At 31.6% G+C, this 22919-nt stretch overlaps 1 protein-coding gene across 1 annotated transcript in view; it reads right to left on the bottom strand.

Moving 5' to 3' along the window:
• Positions 1 to 22919, bottom strand: part of LOC147075289 (multiple PDZ domain protein-like) — a 665568-nt gene that overhangs the window by 237767 nt on the left and 404882 nt on the right. The window contains exons 21-22 of the mRNA XM_085942916.1: positions 21171 to 21431; positions 15928 to 16018 (exon numbers count right to left, since the gene is read on the bottom strand). Coding sequence (XP_085799042.1) covers positions 15928 to 16018; positions 21171 to 21431 — 352 coding nt within the window. The remainder of the gene's footprint in view (positions 1 to 15927; positions 16019 to 21170; positions 21432 to 22919) is intronic.

Here is a 22919-nt window from a genome sequence, read left to right as displayed (position 1 = left end):
TTTTGAGGTTAACCGATTTTTACGACCTGTCAAATAGTACTATAAAATGACAACATTGCATCTCGCTTTCTCTTGAAGAATGAGATTGGAGAGACAGTCAGCAATTTAACGTGTAAACAGTAATTGTCACGATAGTTTAAAATACACACTATTGCTGCCAGTAAATCCATGGACGTGTACAGGCGCTATTACATTCTTAAATCTTATAAAATATCCTTTGAATAAAAGGAGTAATTTATTACATTATTATTGACAAAACTGACAATATAACAATAGTTTTGCATGAAAGATCCAAGAAGAAAATGACGTACACACTAGTTCGCATTTCTTTATAGGTCATGTTATACCTTGGGGCTTCTTTGTCAGCGTACTCGACGCTATATCTCTTAACTGGGTTATGAAAGCAGCAGGATTCTTTTGCAGTACGGTTTATTGATCATTAAAAATGTTGAATTACCGGCCCAATATTTATTTAACCAATTAAAATATCCTCCGTGTTATTTTTTTCTAAACTGTGAAAAAAATACTCCCTTGACTTTTGAGCCAATTTCTTGAAAAGTAATCATAGTAAATTACCACACAGTAGAAGATTTATAAACAGAATATTTTCTGATAATACGTATTGGGTTTGATTGGCATCCACCCAATAAATTGCAGTCATCCTTTGAATTTGTATAATCAAACATTGAAAATATAACACGTCGTCAATTCGATTTAGCCGCGAGATTCGAATCTACAACCAACAGAATTACTTATCTACTGGCGCTTTATAATATAATCTTTTAAAGCCAGATTAGTATCTTTTAATATAAACTAAATTTTAACGTTGGTAGTAAACTGAATTGAATAGTTCCTAAGTTTATTCACATTCTCTTTTTGAACGATGAGAGATTTTGTTTTAATAAAATGGAGTTATATGCTACCGGTTTAAAAAAAATCTATGTACTAATCCGTGTAGATTTTTGACTAATTCATCGTTTTAATATTTTTTTATATTCACTATAAAAAACATCGATTTTTATAAAAATATAAATGTGTATAACTTGAAATCTTTTTTATTTATATCAAATCAAGCTTCAATATTGGGACGATACTAAGGCTATGGAAAAATAGCCCTAGAATGAAGTGAACATAAATGGTTAGTTCATAAATAGCTATTAGTATATTGCATCCGTTTGTGCGAGTTGACAATGTTACTTATTTATGTGGATTTCAGTACCTACTATAATATATTAAATATTCTACTTAATATCACTAATGGTCAGATGATGCCGTTTATTATGCAGTTAACTTCTTAATATGAATGTGAAGAAAAATATTTTAAGTAAAAAAGTTTTACAAAATACACAAACAAATTTTCATAAAGATTATTGTGAAACTGCTATATTTTTTTTCCGACCATGTCCTATCCTAATAGGACCATATGGGCCTCCACAGAGTAGAGGTTTGTATTAACAGATTTTGTTTTTTTTTACGAGAAATGGATGTCAGCCACTTGCTCAACCTATTAGGTCCATACACATCCTTCCATACCATCCATACCATCCATACCATCCATACCATCCATACAGGTCCATCACACACAAATTGAAAAACAATATGTGTACTTGCCAGACCCAGGATTTGAACCTGGGACCCACAGCGTGATAGTCCAACGCTTAAGCCGCGCGGCCACCGTATTACTTTATTACACTTTATTAGCTCGTATTCTTGTTTGTCCGGTAGAGATTTTTTCTTGTTTGTCCAAGATTTTTAACTAACTTCCTAACTAGCTAGTCATTTGAAACTTTTAGAATATATCAGAACACCACGACAATGCATTCTTTTAATACTTTTGGCCATCTTTAAACAGAATTGAATTCATTTTCAGTTAATTCTGTTTTGTATGTTTCGGAAAAAAATCGTTAAATGTAATATTTACTACTCACTATTATTGGTTGCTAAGTGGGTCCTAGCAACTAAATTATTAATATGTACGTGCGTTACTATAGAAATCAATATGAAATGTGAAAATGACATTTCAGTATTCTATAATATTTATTCAGTATTTCTATCAAGTACAAAAAAAAGTATTTATTAATACATAGAATTGTCATGTTTATATGATTCAACAGAAAATTAAAAAAACGTGGTATAGGTATAAAAAGTTCTTTTTATCTTGTAATTATTTATCAATAGTTTTTATTATGTGCAATGGATTACTTTCCATGTTTTCATATATTGTAGAATGCGTAGTGTATTGGTCAAAAATTGTAATAACACATAATTTTAAACATGTTCTGCCTAAAACGTATATACACATGCAAAACTCGGATTATAATGAAAAGAGAGGTCCAGTAGTATGTAACGCAGAACGCGTAAACACGAAAAATGAAATAATTGGATAGGAAAAGAAAAAGGGTACTAAAGTATGCTGTGTATTAGAATTAGTTTAAAACAACCTTTAATTAAAACGTGCTGACGATAAAGGACAATTATTTATTTAGAAAAGAGTATTATGGCATTACAGCGATTGACCAATGGGAGACGGCTCTCGTGGTGCAGTGGGTAAATCGCTGGCCTTCCACCCGAGATTTCTGGGTTCGATTCCCGGTCATGACAAAAACATTTATGTGTTTTTGTTCAAAATCACTAACAACCACCTTGAGCGAAAAAGCAAGGACATGGTTATTAATAATTCAAAAAAAAAGATTGGCCAATGCGCCATAATACACAATAATTATGAATTATAAAAATGACTTAATTACAAATAACAACCAATATAACAAGACAGTATGTGCTTGTGTAGAAATCCAGTCATCAAGTGGTACCAAATAGGTAGAAGAAATCTGAAATGGTAGACGTATCGACGAGACAGTTATGATCACGTCACGTGATGGCACAGCAACAAATTTAGTTCGTGGTTTCATCATTCTGCAGAAAAAATTGAGTGAACATTATCTCTATAAGTTTAATGATGGATAATGCCAACTCTAATTTATAAGTATTTTAAATTATAATTCATTATTCGTGGTAATTTCAATTAATTTAAACAGTTTCTACGTGTGCGTAGGTACGTTAAAATTATCTACTTGCGATATTGCATCCATAGATATTTTGAACAGCAGCCAACCAGTAGAGTAATATAAGTAAATACTAGACAAGATAATAATTTAATAAAAAATCCACTGAAAACCACTAAAAACAAAGAACACGCAATTTTGACATGGGGCCTGCATAAAATAGAAAAAAAAGTTCACTGAATAGTGAGGTTCATGATGTAGTGCTAAACGCGTGAGGTGACCTCATTGTTGTTCTGGTGATTTCGACAGATTTTGCTAACTGACAATGTTCGTTTAAAGGTTCAAAATGTGCTACAAGATGAGAGCATCAGTCTGATAATATTTTAAATACCAAAAAAACATTTTTCTCAGCACACAACGTGATGATAATGTATTTGAAGCATTAATGATGTCCAAACTTAACGCAACTCACATGATCGAGATTCAAACTTATTTATTTACATTTAATGAACTTAACAGTAAGTTATTAAAATAATCAAGGACTTCATAACATGACTTGATAAAACAAAAAAAATAGTATAACACAGTAAAAAGAGGTCATAATTACGATTGCATATAAATTCAAATTCTTTACGAAGTCAGGATTGGAAACAATATCTTATGAGAGCAGGCAAAAATGTCTCAAGAGCACAAGTGACCTACGGGATTTAAGTGAATGAAAAGCGAACATGCATTGAAGAAAGACAGTCAGAAAATAATCGTTTGGCATATAAGCTCTGCGTCCACCAGTAAATTGGTGAAGATAAAAAATTCTCATAACAATGCTAGTATAAATTTATTGCAATTTATTTACAAATAGTTTTCTTGCGCCAGTTCACACAAATATGAAATTTAAATCTAATCTTCAAATGCAGAGATTTCAGGATGTTAAGTCCTGGGGTTTTAGGTCCAAAATTCGAGAGGAAAAATCGGAATTCTAGGATTGTTACAATATTATTTTTTCATCTCGTATTGGGAATGTCTTGAATTTTCAATTTGTAAAGTTTATAAAATGTAAATTTGAATCAAACAAAATTTGAAGTGGCAAAATACTTTCCTATGCCTTATTATTTATTACAATAAGAATGGAACCAGTTTGAAAAGACCTTCATCTAGTAGTGGCTTTATCCAGGATCATGATTATGAAGTACCTACATAATATATGAATACATTATGTATCGAGGATTTTAGATACATTTTAGTGTCGCATTCAACGCCTGAAAAGTATGTTAGCAAGAGTTATGCCGTTACAAGGTTACAACTATATGTTGTAAAAATATATTATTTCAAAACCAATATCGTTCTTTTTTTGAAATTGCTCATAATGTAGAAAGTTGCAAAATGTTTCTAACGCTCCTTTGGGCTAGCTTTGTCGATATAATATTAAAATCGTAAATGGTACATATTTTGAGTTATATATAATATATTTTGTCACGCCAGATTCCAATTGTGAAACACATTATTTCTACTTGATGACAGAATATTTTCAAAATAAACAAATATAATATTTTGATGTCATTACTTGCGGGTGGAGTGGGCAAGTTAAATTTTGTTACTTAACCTTTTTACAAATTTGTGTATCTCAAGCGTCGATGACATTGAGCTACTTTACAAGCCGCTTGTCGGCGAGTCAGGTAGTGCGATTGTGGCGATGACACACAAAACTTTCCACTCGCTCAGAAACCAACAAGCTAGCGAGTTGAAACCGTCATTTTTGGTACTATTTTAACAGGACGTATGGAATAGTTCGTTTTTTACCGGGAGGTCGTCACTATCGCTCTACTGCGCAGACGCAGATCGGCCCACACGCCAGCGAGTAGCGAGTAAAGTAGCCCGGCTTTCAACTTTTCTCGGTAGATTGTTTATAATCTGCTTGTTAGCTAGTTCGATGATGACACTGAGCGAGTTTACAAGCAGATTGTAAATTCGATGGCTTGTAGCTTGTAAAGTAGCTCAATGTCATCAACGCATTAGTGATATATTATGATAACATTTTTTCTTTATTATTGTTAACTGTCAATAATAATTCTTGGTGGAAAGGTATTGTATTAAATTAAATAAAACACAATGTTATGCAGTAGTAATTCTGCGTAGTTTAATATTAATCAGAGCTGGTTTCGTTCGCTTCAATGCGCAAGATATCCATCGTCATAGAATAATTTTGTATTTAAAATTTCTTATAATAAATATCTATAATTTTGTATCAATTGGCGTATCCTTTTGAAGCGGGTGAAACCGGTTCTAATTTTTATTAAAATATATGGAATATGTACGAGATAATATTCTATTATATTTTAATTGATGTGATAATAATATTAAAACTGTATGTAATATTTTAAAACTACTTTTGCTCACATTGAAAGTAGTACCGGACATATAGTATATTATTATTATTATTATTCAATATTAACGCCCACGGTGGCCACGCGGCTTAAGCGTTGGACTATAACATCGTGGGCCCCAGGTTCGAATCCTGGGTCTGGCAAGTACACATATTGTTTTTCAATTTGTGTGTGTCAGGGTATGGATCTAATAGGTTGAGCATGTGGCTGATATCCATTTCTCGTAAAAAGCAAAATATGTCAATACAAACCTTTACTCTGTGGAGGCCCATATGATCCTATTAGGATCGGACATGATCGAGAGAGAGAGAGAGAGAGAGATTATTCAATATATGAATATCACATAACCATTTTATTAAAAATAAAACGAATAAAATGGTGCCTTTATTAGATTAAACGGTATAAAGAAGCCCCGTCGTTATCACCCACTTAAAATATATACCTATGCGAGATTTAAAAAAAAAATAATAATCCCTTTTTTACACAGGAATGAATATCTGTACCATTTTTTTTTCACTAGATTATGTCCTCCTCTTGCTCTGAATGAGAATCCTTTCCGTATTTCCGTCTCGCTCGGTTCGCACGTGGAATTAAATACACCGGTCTCTCTCGCATCGATTAAATTGGGTTGAATTTTCCGCGTGACGTACGATGATTCCCTAATCGCATGTGCTTTAATACATAGTGACTGGAAAATAGCTCCCTACATTTTCTCAAATTGTTTATAATAATATGTACTTCTAATTCATATATAATTTGGAATACCTCAAAAATATACGTATTAGAAAGTATATATTTTGTACATAGTAGGACTGAAACGTAAATCAAGGAGATTCTGGACAATTGTTAATAATTCACACCGAATTCACTATTCTGCTAACTCTTAAATACATCATGGTAACCATTTAATTTAAACATTATTTGTATAATCGATCACTTATATTATAAATTGGCAGTGGCAACTGTTAATAAAAACTATAACTATTTTATCGGTACATTTTGACAACTGAAGAGAACTGCATGATTTTATAATTTAAAATATCATTCATACGAAAAATAAAAAACAATAATACAGTATGTTGCTGAAAGGTAACACAATACAATTGGACACAGTTATGCAGAAAGTAGCCAGTCCACAAAAAATAATATGGACTGGCTACATTCTGTATAACTACGTTAAATTATGGCTCCATCCATTCAGTTCATTATTTATGTTTATATATTATATAATTATTTTAAAATGTATTTTGTCATATATGCAACCAACACAATATCTATATAACTATTGTATCAATAACCAGCACTTAAACAGTTTTGATGAGAAAATTTGACAGGAAAATGACAGCTAATATAAATGACAATATGACATAGTTTATAAAGGATGATCTCTAGCTGATTTTAATTATTTTTAATTATGCACATGGAACATACATTAAACATCATATCTGTATCTTACAGCCAGTTTGTCGTATGTCGAATTTTGCAGAAAATTAGTGTAGTACATAATTATTATTTAGTAGCTACATAAAAACTCAAAGATTCAAAACTCTCCAACTTCATAAAACTCCAGAGGCTAAATTGGGCAGGCCATGTCCAGCGCATGCCTGAGTCACGGATACCGAAGAAGATCCTCGAAGGAAACCCAGGAGGGAAGAGGCCAGTGGGAAAGCCACGCACACGATGGGGTGATAATGTTACAAAAGATGCCAACCAGATACTAAAAATCAGGAACTGGAAAAGACGTGCGGAGGACCGTTCCGGCTGGAGGACAGCGGTGGAGGAGGCCAGGGCTCAACTTGAGCTGTAGCGCCATCGAAGAAGAAGAAGCTACATAAAAACTGTATCTTTCAAGGACAATACAAATTTTGAGTTTATTCATAACGGAAACCAAAAAATATATTTTTTTTTAATACGAAAGCTGAAACTCCATGGACTAATGGCTAAACATATTATATTTTGTTATCCCGAATGTATTATTTTTAGGAGTTAAGATATACTATTCTATTATTATTATATTATTCGTTTGTTAGCGCATTGAAACATGGGCAGTTGTCATTTCGGTAATGGTTGTAGGACACACGAAATTTTTATGGTGATAAATAAATAATAAGTGTATATAAGACTACATGTACGTCATAATGTAAATATTTTAATACCGGTACTAGTTATATTGAACATAAGTATATAGTAATTAGTAAAATAATAAATAAGTTACATAAGTTTTCATGTATACCTATAATTACTAGGTTCACTATTTGACATGATAACTACAAATAAAAGACAATGTTATATCAATACAGTGCAATAATATAATATTCATATATAAAAACACGGCCCCACGATGGCCGGCGGCTTATGCGTCGGTTTAGAATGTCGTGGGGCCCAGGTTCGAATCCTGGATTTGGAATTGAATTAGGGACCTAATAGGTTGAGCATGTGGCTAACATCTATTTTCGTAAAAACAAAAAACTGTTAATACAACAACCCTCACTCTATGGAGGTCCATTTATTATGATCTTATTTGAATCGGACATGGTCAAAATAAATGTAGAAACAAGTGTAAATTATCAAAAATTAGGAATATGAAATTATGGTATAAAAACAGTATTGAATGATATGCCATAATGTTAGACAAGGTAAAAAAAACCTATTTTGTAGGAAAAAATCGAGCTTTTGTTTTTTGTCAACAAAGAAAGCTTTGAAAAAAAACATTGACCGAGGATACTTTTTATATCTTCCAGAAAACAATCTGCAATGCAATCTAAAAATCCTAATAAGCAAAAACGTGAGACCCCTTTTCTGAAAATTTTACGGTTAAAATACTTAATCAAAAATGTGAGGGTTTTTTTTCCTAGTTTGTATTTCATTTTTGAAAGCATTTACCGGTAAGCTTTCACTGATAACTGGTGAGTTTATATATCAAAAAAATCTATCGATTCTAAATAAACTTTAAAGTTAGTCGCGATATAAACGCACAACCACAGAAAATTATAGTTATGGTATAAAAACTCTATGTTGGCAATGTAGGAGGTTCCCAAGGGACACTAAAAGACCAAAGATCGGCGCTAAAGTCAGCTGAATAGACGAATCTAGGGATTGCAATACCGAATAATAATGTCAATACAGGTTTTTCGGTATGTCTTATCGAATACCGGTATTAATACCGGTATTTCTTAAACATTAAAAAAAAGAAGTAGGTGCTTATCAATAAAAATATAGCTATTAAAATCTTTTAAAAACATTATTTTATAGCAAAAACCTACATACCTACATTTATTATGTTGACATTTAAAATATGTATTGATCATAATTGTAGAACTAGTGATTTTTTACAAATAATTTGAATATATTGATAATTTTAACAAAAGCCCTCAAAAGTTCATCACGTAAAAATAAGTCCGGCTGCAGGAAAAGCTTCTTAAATTCAACGCTTGTACAGTCATCAATAATTATAGAATAATTGAACATTTTTGTCACGGATGTTTTCTATTTCGAAATAATATTATGATAATTCATCGCGACAATTACTTATATAAATATATTTGATGAAATTTGTTTTATTAATTTTTCACCTCTGTTAGATTCACTCAATATATTTGCATTTTAGTAGCACATAACTTATAATTGAGAATTAAACGAGTGTGCTTTCTTAATACCGAAAATTCCGGTATTTTGGATTTTTAAAACCGGTATTGCAATCCCTAGACGAAGCAATCAGGTGGCAGCAAAGAACAGGTAACGGAGAAGAATGGAACGAAAAAAAGAAACTTTCATGCAGTAGTTCGACTCGGCATATGAATACAATATCTAAGAAAATAATAAAAAATACTGAGGCCATTGCTCATTTTTCTTGGTTAGTATTTTAATATTACAGCCTTTTGTATATTTCAACAAAAGATGATAATAGAAGCAAATGAAAAACAAAATAGTTCATCTGCAATACTTTGTTTTATAACACGTGAACGATGACTATTTGCGAGAACATTTAAAAATAATGAAAAGATAAAAAGAACTTTTTTTATACCACGTTTTTTAAATTTCTGTTGAATCATATAAACTTGTGAATTCTATGTATTAATAAAATCTTTTTATTGTACTTGATAGAAATACTGAATAAATATAGAATATTGAAATGTTATTTTGACATTTCATATTGATTTCCATAGTAACGCACGTATATATTAATAATTTAGTTGCTAGGACCCCCTTAGCAACCAACAATAATAACTTTCCATTCAAAAATGAATTAACTGAAAATGAATTCAATTCTGCTTAAAAATGGCTAAACGTATTAAAAGAATGCATTGTCGTCGTGTTCTGATATATTCTAAAAGTTTCAAATGTCTAGCTGGTCGGGAAGTTAGTTAAAAATCTTCAATCATCCAATACAAATCTTGGACAAACAAGAAACAATTTGTACTGGACACACAAGAAAAAATGTGTACTGGCCAAACAAGAATACGAGCTAATAAAAACGTGGTAAAATACAAAGAGAGATTTTTTGTTACTCGTATATTGATTGATTTTTTTCTTATCAATGAGTGAATTGACACGAGATGGAGATGATTATAGATTTATGTGAGTAACTTGTAATTTTACACAACTATCTCTTTCCCACATTACATAGCTTCTTTTCCACCCCACCATACAGTGTTGACAATGATTATAATATTACATAAATTCAAATGTATATTTTGTTACTCGTACTTGATAAAGTTCACCATTTGTGATAAATAATTTTATAATAAATAATAAAAATTTGTGTGTATCCACGCGCGACATAATTAAAACTTAACTCGTGTAAAAAAAACCTATTAATATTAAGAAATTAGCAGATCTGAATGGTAGAATATTATTTTTTCTTTGGTGAAAAATTACACAATAAATATAAGAGCTTTTGTAACTAATACTTTATCAATGAATTGATAAAAAATCACTTTAATTCGAATGTTCCAAATTTAAATTTTTTGTCTTATTTTTTTCATATTTGTTTAAATTAGAATTGAACACCTCCTCATATAACTCGCTGCCTGATACTTTATGATATTATATCGTGACGGATATTTGTCTCACATTATTTTCCATCCGATTTTTTACCTACCTACTTTAAAAACTCACAAGGAAATTTAATTGCACTGGAAGCTGCATTCAGTATTTTTTCGTTTTCGTTTAGGTACGCAAAAATATTGTAATATTATAAGAAAGAAGAAGAATTCTCTCTTCATTACAATATCAAGATCATATATTATTATGTATGTTGGTACCTGAAGCATATAACACAAAAGAAAATATTAAATTTAAAAAAAGGCGGGAACACCTCGCGGTTGATTTCCATTTTGATGTAACCGGAAACACGTGACCGGAGTGGTAAATGAGAAACATTTTCGCATTGCCATTTTTTTCCGCAATATTTACCTACCATACTGCTAAGCCAGCCCTGTATAAAATTTTTAAAATTCGAACTCTCCATAATCTAAACAGTAGGAGTTATTTTTCATACGTTTCATTTTCCCATATGTGATTTTTAAATCTTCGTGTGTATCAGAGTTATCATTGTAGACAATTCTTTTTTCTTTCTTTTGACCATCTCCGATCCTAATAAGATCTTAATATGGCTTCCCTAGAATGGAGGTTTGTCCTAACAGATTTTTGTTTTAACGAGAAATGAGAGAAATGTCCACACTTTGACAGCAAACACAAATTGAAAAATAATACATATTATGTGTATTTGCCAGACCCAGGATTCGAACCTGGAACTAACTAAAAATCATAAGCCGCTCGTGGGCGAAGGGTGCCATATGGCATATATCATAGTACAAACTAAATTTTCAGTCATACATATTTATTTTCATTGAACAAAGACTACAAATTTCAAATAATGTTGGTTAGTTTTTAAAAATCAATTAAACCCTGCGAAACCAAGCCATAATAAATAATAGTCAAAAAATACTCATCTATCTATAAAATATCTAAAACTATGCCATTAAATCAAACATAATTTCGGATATTTTATAGATATCATAATATATAATATTATTTATTATAGTTTGATTTAGGCAAGGCTTAATGAATTTAAAAAAATAACCAACAATATGACGTGTAATATGTATTCTTAATCCAACGAAAACAAATAAGTATGCATGAAAAAGTGCACAACTTTGTCGTATCGTCCAAAGTATACATACCAAAACTATTGTGGTTTGGTTTAGGCAGGGTTTAATTGATTTTTAAGAACTAACCAACACCATCTGTAAATTAGTCTTAGTTCATTAAAAACAAATATATATATACAATGTTTAATGTGCACTATTTATGCTTGATCTTAACAGTCTACCTCCACCCTTCGCTACTGGTTAATATTATTTACTTGTTTTATAAGTTTCAACTACATATAAAATATACTTCAAGCAAAAAACGTTTAAAAGTCAAAAAATCATATTTAAAACACTCAAATTCTTCGATACAAAAATTAAACAAAAATAATTACAAGATAAAAAGAACTTTTTATATACAACGTTTTTAAATTCTGTTGAACCATATAAACTTGACTTGACTAGCTTAAACGATCAAAAAAAATGTACTTGACATGATTGATTTCCATAGTAACGCACATATATATTAATAATTTAAATGCTTGGACCCCAGACCGGTGTCGAAAAAACTTTTCATACAAAACAGAATTAACTGAAAATGAATATAATTCTACTTAAAGATGGCTAAAAGTATTAAAAAAATGCATTGGCATCGTGTTCTGATATATTCTAAAAGTTTCAAATGTCTAGCTAGTAGGGAAGTTAGTTAAAAATCGATTGAAAGATTTGTACCGGACAAAGAACCACCGGACAAATAAGAATACGAGCTAAGCAAAACGTTGTAATAACATCACTATGCGTACGATAGTTTAAGTATCTGCCTACTAAAGTCAATAAGTATTTTTTTTTCAGTTTAGATATTTATCTATATTTTTACTTACCTAACGTGATTAATTCTATGTAGGTATGGGTTCTAAACTTTTATGGTGGAGCTTATCGAATATACCTACTTTCCAAAACAATTTTTTAGGCACACATCCAAAATCCCCTTCCGAAATAATTACCAAAGCATAAGCCAGACAGACATTACAATATATCTTTTCTTAATAAGTCTTGATGATTTAGAGATTTAAATACTTGAAAAAATTGTATAATTTCAGTCACAAAAAATATACTTACAAAGATGTTTCTAAAAAGTATTAATTTTCTTTAGTGTTCTTTCCTGATTACAAGATATCATAGTTAAGGAATTTCATCAATGTTCTTTTTGTTTTTACTAATTACTACTTCTTGACAATTATGACATAATAGCAACGTTTACGTTATGCGATAAACTCATTAGTAATAACATAACCTAATAGTGAGTAAATAAAGGACAATTTAAAAAAAATAATGCTACCTTTCTACGTAGGTACATACACTACGAAATAAAAAAAAAATTAAATCTTTCAGAACTGAGAATTCTTTACTCATTTATTAATAATTAGGGGGTTAAGATTACGGTATAAGAATTAGATACACATATATTATTAAATGCCAAAAAAATAAAGTCAACGTAAATACGCCATCGATGAGGTCTTTTCCTTGTTCATAATAAATTTTATATTATGGTTACATGTAAATTTAAGGTAAAATATTTCACCGTGGCACAGTTCGTCGTGAGCTTCCTTATCGGAAAGAGATGACTGTATACTATACGGTCACCAATTTTATTAGATTCAATATGAACATTAATTCAATTTTCATAGCTGATTTTGGCAAAATTCATGAATTCAAGAATGAAAACCTAACCTAACCTGATAAATAATCAAGTATATCGGCTATTTTCAAAATTTGTTTGCTGCTGGCTTCCTGTAAAGTGTAAACTGACAATAACCGTGTTTTATTTAGACATAAATTTGATGTCAGTACTATACGACCCACAGAGGTTCGACGGTCTTTAAAATACGGCCATATACGTATTTCCTATACAATATTTTGCAGTGAAGTGTGATACGGCAAACTGCATACGTACAAGTTTCCGGACACGATTATATGCATGTAAGTGTCATAATTTGTCGATACTGATCCAATGAATGGTCGAGTTTACGACTGGCTAACGGAATTTTGGAAAAATAGTTTCCAAATACGGCGGGGTGTCTTGAATTTGATAGCGGCTACCAAAATTGTCGTTCAATGGATTCAAAATAAATGCCGCTAAAATTGGAATCGAAGATTAATAATATAAATATTGGTAAACAACTCAATGGTTAGATAAGTCGTCAAATAAGTAAAATATATGTATCCGAATACCAATAGTTTCTGTATTTCTCTATGATTTTTGAACTTGGGAAACCAGTATACATTTTTAATAAAAAAAACATGCTACATTCTTAACTCATGTATATTATATAAAATAGTAATATAAAAAGAACTTTTTATATACCACGTTTTTCATATAAACTTGACAATTCTATGTATTTATAATTTCGGACAAAATAATAAGGCGATTGTCAACAAATCATTTTTTTGCTATTTTACAACAAGCAAACAATAATATAGAATACTGGAATGTCATCTTGATTCCCATAGTAACGCACGTATATATTAATAATTTAGTTGCTAGGACCACCCCCTTAGCAACCAATAATAGTGGATTGGATTACGGATTTCTTCCGAAATAACTTTCCATACAAAACAGAATTAGCTGAAAATGAATTCAATTCTACTTAAATACGGCTAAAACTATTAAAAAATGCATTGGCATCGGGTTTTGATATATTCTAAAAGTTTCAAATGTCTAGCTAGTCGGGAAGATCGTTAAAAATCGATTTCCAGATTTGTACTGGATAAAAAACCACCGGAAAAACAAGAATACGAGCTAAGAAAAACGTGGTAAAATAAATAGACACTAAATGAAACTTTTTGGAATAGTGGGATTTTTCATGTTTTCCATTAAACCTTCAACACATATTGTAATTGTGTTTTCAGCCAACTTTCACTGTTTTTTTCTTCTTACGCAAAATATTTTTTGCAGCGAATTTCAATCAATGTTGAGATAAACTTTGTAGCGTACACGTTTTTTTTATATCAAAACGGAAATTAAAAACTGGCATAAATCACGTAGGTAATATATTATTATTGTACTTTTTCAGTTTGACAATTGAAATAAGTTGCCTAGAATTTGATTTTATGCCCAGTGTATTATATTTCAATTCGAAAACTATACGGTATATGAAATTTTGACAGTTGAACAATGATTTATTTATTTTCTTCTTTCGTATCTCCTTGTTTTAATCCTTGATTCCAATTAATGTTGTGAATTTTGAAAATAATAATGATTTCACAAAGATTTGCTGATTCAATTTGATGGTTGAGCAAAGGATATGTTCTTGTTAGGGTTTAAGAGTTATTACCTGAAATAAGAACTTTTTAATTGAGAGAAAGGACAATAATGTAACCTATCTTTAAAAGAAGGAATGGTTTTTATAACTAGCATTTTTAAACGATCTTACATCAAAATTGAATGAGGTAAATTTTGAAATCAAGAACTACCACCGATATGATATCGTCAGTATTACGTCCGTATCTATAACTAAAATTATCACTATGCATATAAAAACTACGAAAAACGGACTATACTCAATTTTTAAATTCATAATATTGGTAAATGCAAAGATTCTTATATAATTACGAAGATTATATTACTATATTAGGAGAAATATTGGATTAATTTAACAAGCAGTTTACTTATTTTATTGAGATTCATAAAAAAATGTGCAGTCTCTTATCGTCGTCTTTAAATAAATATGAATGAAAATAATGTCCAAAATCTAGTGCTCAAACCATCGAAATGATCTTCATCATGGCCCCCACAAGGGGGAGGGGCTGACAGGGCTCTAGCCTGGGAGCCCGGGCTCAGGAGGGGCCCGGTGTGGTGAACCATATAAGTGACAAATTGACCCTAATAGTAAAAAAGTTACTAATTTACTACAAATAATGTTTGATGTGTATCGATACTCGATAATTCAATAATTCAAGTGAATGTATTAAAAAATACTAAAAAATATACTAAATACTCTTAATTTTAACTCGAACACCATTTGTAAAAAGTTACTGTAGAGCGCCATACTGCCTTTAATTTTAGTGATAGGTAGAGGGGTTTACCAAAGATCCTGCCCTGGGGGCCCGCTTCAGGGTGTGGGGGCCATGATATTCCTAATAGATGTTTGTTTGGTGACAAGACAAAATAAGACTTGCAAATTTCGTAATACTTGGTTAAGTATCGCATTTAATATCAATATTGTTGAAAGTCTACCAGCTGGCGAGCGACTCGCGATGATATCATCACACGTTTTTTGGAATAAGTTTATTGGGCCACACAAACTGAGTATGGGTAGTTTCATCCGATACTTGAGTACACAAACTGGTGACAGTATTTCCAACTCACCTCTAGTAAGTATAAGCGGCTTAGTAGTTATGATAATCATGATTATAATATTCACAGAAAATTTATTAAAAAATTGCACTTACGGAGTGTGTACCCGAAGGTGTCTTCGTCCTCTGGGTCCGCCTCCTTTTCCTCCTTGGTCCGCTTAACATTTCCAGCACTGGCTCTGTCAATCTAAAAAAATATCAGATACTTCAGATTCAATTTTACTTGTGACTACTTGTAGTATATGAAACTAACTAGAACTACTTGTACTATATGACACTAACTAGAACTGGGAGGTAATGTATACATGATTTTTTCAGTTGAGGCAAAAATCGAATATCTTCCATTGTTTTTGTTCTTTTAAAATTCATAAATAAGTTTAAAGCAGTACCTACTTACTAGACCTCTTGGGTGCTGAATAGTACTTATATAATTATAAAATATTTTGATGCGTTCATTCAGATAGGCATATTAATGATAGATAATAATGATTATATTATAATAATAATATTACCTATAATGTAATGTTCTATAGGTATATATTATATCCATGATATAATAAACTATTTCTTTTGTTCAACGGATATTTCACAGGATTTGAGAATGTAACATTATATATATTGAATATACATCATTTGAAAACATACGACACCCGGCGGAAGTTGAACCCATAACCGCTGGATTTATGCCAGTGTGCTTATAACTGTTTATTTGTTGTGAACGTCTTAAATTAATTATTTTTTAATGTTCACTATACTGCCATCCTAAGCGAAAGAGCAATATGCCTGATAATGCCATTATTGTCGGCTTGACGTTTCGGCGTGTGTTATTGTGGGTTTGACAAGCGTGTTTTTATCAAAAATATATCAAGAATGTATTCAATAGCGATGAAAATGATGATTATGTGTCAAGAAAATATGAAGGAATTAGGTAAGACATTAATTCAAATACAATGCATTTAAATTTATCGAAAAAGTGCATGTGAGGTTATGTCAATCACTTGTCGACATTTATATTCTTTTATACTACAATATTATCAGCTATTGTTACGAAATTTGGTTGTTTTCATTTCAGAAATTATTCAGAAATCTATATCTAAAACCGAGAAAGAATTAATAAAGAATAATACAGATGTTGCTGAAACGATTTTTTTTCCGGTTCATGTTCAAACACGCGCGTTAACAATATGATCTTACTCCCTACTTCATTTATTGTTTGTCAACTTATGGCTACGGCCGTATGTTGTAGCTTAACCAATGAGAAATGCCAATGGAAATGGCGTATTTCAAAAAAATGCTACCTTATTCTTAGGTCAATAATTATTATAAAACAATCATTATTCGTTGAAAGTTTATCACATTTGAATGGTCAAAGACATAGCTTATAATCAGTATCTCTAGAATTATCTTCAAATGTGTGAATCGTGCTTATTTTTTGAATAATAAAATGACTAATTCTTGTCAAATTTGGGGTCACAGAGATTATTAGTAAATATTTCACTATAATATAATGTTAATATTAATTTTACGAATGATCGAGAGGTTTAAAAGAATACTATTTTATGCATCAAAAAAACTTTATGCAGTCATCAAACGTTAACAATAAATATAAAGGATAATAAGGCTTCAAAATTATATAAACAAATTATCTACAACGTCTAAGGAATGTCCAGGCTTATGCTCTGAAAATACCAAAAAAAACTCCATTTTGACCTACGTGGCGCATGTGGGCCTTTAAGTGCGGACTTACGTCATCTCAGAAACTGTTAAATATTCGCAACCTGATGTTGATCAAGAGGCAATGCAGAACAATTTGGGTGGATATGGTTTCGGAAATGCCTCAGGATGAAAACATGTGTTTTGAAGGTAACTTGACAGGATTTGTTTTAATCGTTATAAATCAATATTATGTCCGTATTTATAGTGTATTTGTATTAGATAAAGGCCAAGCAATAAAATAATAAAATCACGTATTATAATACGTGATTTTATTATTTCAAACCAACATGGATGTAATGTGAAACTATTTTTGGGTGGCCGCCAGTTAGTCCTGCTACTGCTACTCCGACTATGTATGATGCTACTTCTTCGAATCAAACAGAATCTTCAATAAATCATGTTATAGTTGAAGAACCTTCATTATTATTAGAACTTGAGCCCTGTTAATCCAGTCAGTTCTAATAACACTGCCACCCAAGATATTCCACAAATATTGGATGTGGGTGAGATTAATGAGAATAATGGCACAGGTGAATTGTAAGTTAACGCGAACGTTAGAACGTGAACGCAACAATGATGTCCTTTACACAAAAAGGGATTAATTAGAAAGAGGAAAAAGTTTGATTTGTCTTTAAAAGAACGAAAAAAACAAAAGTTGCAATCAATAGCACAAATGCATGCAGTAAAAGATGGTTGTGATAATGAAAAATGTGCTTATAAGTGCGCTGAAAAGATATCTGAAGAAAGGAGGCAGTTTCCCAACAAAGAATTTTGGAAAATAGACAGTTCTACGGCAAGAAAATCTTTCATATTACATCATGTTTCCGACGTTCCTGTCAAGCAAAATGACAGTTAGTAGTGTGTGCTGAGAACGATTTTAGAAGAAATAACACTTTTAACACATTTAGTGCTGACAACGCGACTGGCGCGTTTAGTTGGCCATTAGATATAATTAACATGATATTTAAATGTGTTTCATCATCATCATCATCATCATCAGCCTGAATCTATCCACTGCTGGATGAAGGCTGCTTCAAGTTGCTTCCACTTCTCTCGGTCCTGTGCATTGCGTTGCCACGTACTTCCGCAGAACTTTATCATTTCATCGATCCAGCGGCCTCTAGGTCTACCTTGTGGACGTTTTGTACTTCTTGGATACCACTGGATGACTAGATTTGTCCAACGATTGTCTCTTCTTCGAGCTATGTGTCCAGCCCATCTCCATTTAAGGCTTTTAATAAACTCTATTACATCGCAAACCCTTGTCTGCTTCCTTATCCACTCATTCCTCTCATTATTAGTAATTATCTGGTCAGCAATTTAAAGCCAAGGTCGTATCTATTATTTCGAAACCAAATTTACTAAGCAAAATAGACGTATCTCATTTATTATCTTATGTTTTTAATTTTTATTTATAATTAACCCATAAGCAGTTAGGTAAGTGTGCGAAGAGGTATTATATCGCATATAAACATCAAATAAAAATTTACAAAGTGGTGCGGTTTGTATCTTTACAAAATTGCTCATAGCCAAAAGTTAACATTCTTGAGATACCGCTCTTTCACTTAGGACGGTAGTATAGGTATGTAAATAAATAAAATTGGAATTTTGATTGAATGCAATTTGATAAGAATTTTATGTATGAACTACTAGTTAACATCGTAGTAATTAAGTAGGATGTCCGTAGTTTAATTGTAAAAGCACACTGGTGCGAATCCAGCGGTTACGAGTTCAAGTCCCGTGGGGTGTCGTTGTTTTCTCTCTCTAGTGGGTATATGCATGAGATGTTTTCAAAGTATGTGCGTTCATATTATATTCATTGGGTTATTTAATTTGAATAATATTAAACACAGTCATTTACTTCAACCCCAAAAATAGGATCTCGCTTGCATTGGTTTATAGTTTTAACAGTTGATATCTTAAATAATAATATTATTAATAAAATTTTATGTCAGTATAGTCACTATTAAACATTTACAAGAATGTATTTTCTTTTAATTGAAAATAAATGATTCTGAAAAATCTCAGAAATATATACAAGAAAAGCAATGGTGTTGAATACGAACTGACATTTTTCACTATCCCGGTGAGTAGTTTTTTGTTATCTGCTGTATATCGTCGCCCAAAAGCAAAAGGGCACATGTGCAATTTTGACGGTTTTGAGTTATGAATGCAGTTTTTTTCGTATTTTTTTTCTCTACGTTATGGGCAAAACGGCATTTGTGAAGCAAAACCCATGAACTCACAATTAAGCAAAGAAAATAAAGGCTACTTGTGTATTTGTAAACTGATCTTCATTTAATGTATAGGAAAAAGGTAACATGTGACTTAAAATCTCTTAAAAATCAAAAATTGACGAATTATAAAAAAAAAAAATTCATTTTAATCGTGAGTAATTAGGTCACATGTGTTCCAAATTTCATTTCAAAATATTAAGTAATAATCTCTCCACGATTTTTTTTCACTCCAAAAACAATTAAAATGCATTTTTCAATTAAAATGCTTTTGGGGCGACAATTACCTTGATTTGTATAACAATGTATAGCGCTGTTATTTGTAGTATTCAAATAATATAATAATATATACAATCATATGGCAATAATAAAAAAATGGTTAAAAAATAAAATGAGATATAAAATCATAGAAATAGTCATATAACAAGTCACATTGAAAACCGGCAAGGAATCTATTCACGCAACAGCCTACGGTTCGGCATGGTCTACGCCTGTAACTCTACGATATTAATATTATGTTCCGTTGTTTGAATCTTACTACACTCCCAAAGTGGGGACCCGTTCAAGCCCCACGTGTTTTGTGTTTCATAGTATAAACACATCTCGTAGTCATCCATTATAATGACAGATGGATCAATAGCTTATTCACTCAGTTTTTTCCAAAGTGTGGTACGCGTACTCCCTGGGGTACGGGAAGAGTTTGGTGGGGGTACGCGCTGCACCGGGTTTTGGACTGCTCCTGGTGCAACAATCATTAATACGACATCAATTAATACAACATCCATGCTAGAAGGTTTATCGCATGCGGAAGAAGAGTAATTATTAGAATTAGCTACAGACGGATTATTGAAAAATAAACATAAAGAGTGTACTTTAAAAACATTCTGGTTGCAAATGCAACATGTGTATCCCGTTTTAACAGAGAAAGTCCTGAAATACATCTTGCCTTTTCCAACTTCATATCTATGTGAATTTGCTTTTTCAGCATTTGTAGACATTAAGTCAAAAAAAGGAATAGGCTTTTAGATGTGGAACCGCCTCAGATTAAAATTAACAACCCGTGAACGAAATTATGATGATCTGTCTCAACATAAATGATTTCGTCCTTCTCATTGATTATAATGAATGTTATTTATAATATAACTTTTATATATTTTATTATGAATGAATTTTATCTTTCGTTTATTATTATTTTGTTAATGTACTAAAAAATGAAAAAAAAAATATATTTTGATTGTTATTAAAGTCTATCTATGCATTTTTTTTGACGAGGGGTACTCAGTGTTACGAAAATTATAGAAGATGTATACTCTCCTGGATAGTCAAAGTCAAAAGTCAAATCTTAATCAAATATAATTTTATATTATATTGAGTTGGAGCTATTCTTACCTCAACTCCTTTATCAGTGCAGGTCCTTCCTTCCAGGTCTCTTCTGTCTTCTTCTTCGTCTTCTTCGCTTTCTTCATCGTCAGAATAAACCACTTTCTCCTTCTTCTCAACTGGGGCAGGGGCAACTTCAGGAGGCGGTGGAGCCATCGTCTTGGAAGGAGTAGGAGATTTGACTGGTTCCGGTGCACTGACTGATTTTGGTGGAGCCTTGATTGGCTTTTCGTCGGGAGATTCGACACCATCGCTGTCTGGTGCTGTGATCTGTGAAAAATAGTTTCAGGATTTATTTTAGTATGATATTATTGGTGCCCGCGCGGCTTAAGCGTCGGCTTATAGTGTCGAGAGTCCCAGGTTCATATCCTGGGTCTCGCAAGTACAGATATTGTTTTTCAATTTGTTTATGAGTCAGAGTATGGACCTAATAGGTTGAGCAAGTGGCTGACATCTATTTCTCGTAAAAACAAATTCTGTTAATACAAACCTCCACTCTGTGGAGGCCCATAATGATATTATTAGGATCGTACATGAACGGAAATATGATATTATTTAGTTTTTTGATAATTCTTGATGAAGGCCATAGTATTTAAGTAACATAAAGAGAACTAAGTCAATAATCACCGTAATTACCAACAAATATTTATTTATAATGCCTATTAATGAGTGGTTCACAAGCATTGTGAACCAAGTCCATTCTGGTTATTTTTGAGTAAGCTAGGTTCATACATAATAATTATTTGAGTATTGTTATTTAATATTGTGAGACTTGTCCAGCAGTTTATATAGGATAGACAAGCAAAAGCTTTATTACTAGGCATAAAGAGCACATACAGGTAAGGCAAATGGACAGTACTTCCCCAGGAACTTTGAAGAATGGTCACATTATAGATCCAACTCATGGTCCTATATCTGTGCATCTATATTATAATAAAGACCATCAACTCCATTGAGTAAGTTGAAATAATAAATGCATTGAAAGAGATGATCAAATTAATATAGGTACACAAATATTAACCTGTTCAAAAATACTCTCAAAGTGTCTCAAATAAACTGTCATGTGTAGAAAGCGTGACAGATAGATTAAATAATTGCCCTCTCTTTCTAACATAAAATATTACAGATCGTGAGAAAAAGTTTGCTGTTTGAATTTTGGTTTAAGTTATATTCGGATCATTTTGAATTCATAGCCCAAAACCACCATCAACACATAGAATTCAAATATCGTAGATTTGTTCTTAAAAATCATTCTATTTTCAAATTACAATCTTCTAATATATGTCGTAGGTTCGATTTCTGGTTGCGTATTGCCAAAGCTTACTTATCAGAAAACTAAGCGGTGGCAGTTTTTGCGCCTATATCAATTTAGCTTTTGGTGACCACATTTCATCGTTGCCTATGCAAACTACAGCTCAAAACCCTACTTATAAAACTATTGATATATATACATATATAGATATTTCTGTGGTGTGTTTTATTACTGTAATTTGGTTTTATAATTACGTCCACGATGGCCATGCGGTTACGCGATAGGCTTATAATGTTGTGGGTCCCAGATTCAAATTCTGAGTCTGGCCAAAGATTACAAATTGTTTTTCGATGTAGATTTACACTGATGGACCCAATAGATGGAGCATGTTGCTAATATCTATTTATCGTAGAAACAAAAATCTGGTAAAACAACCTCTGCAGACAACCATTTGTGATTATCTTAGAATTGAACATGGTGATGTATGTACGTATATGGTGTAATAA

Source organism: Rhyacophila brunnea, unplaced genomic scaffold (assembly GCF_057557595.1).
Source record: "Rhyacophila brunnea isolate RB1 unplaced genomic scaffold, BYU_Rbru_1.0 scaffold_15, whole genome shotgun sequence".
NCBI classification, from domain to species: Eukaryota; Metazoa; Arthropoda; class Insecta; order Trichoptera; family Rhyacophilidae; genus Rhyacophila; species Rhyacophila brunnea.
Note: the sequence above shows the minus strand (reverse complement) of the source record. Positions and strands in the feature narration are given on the sequence as shown.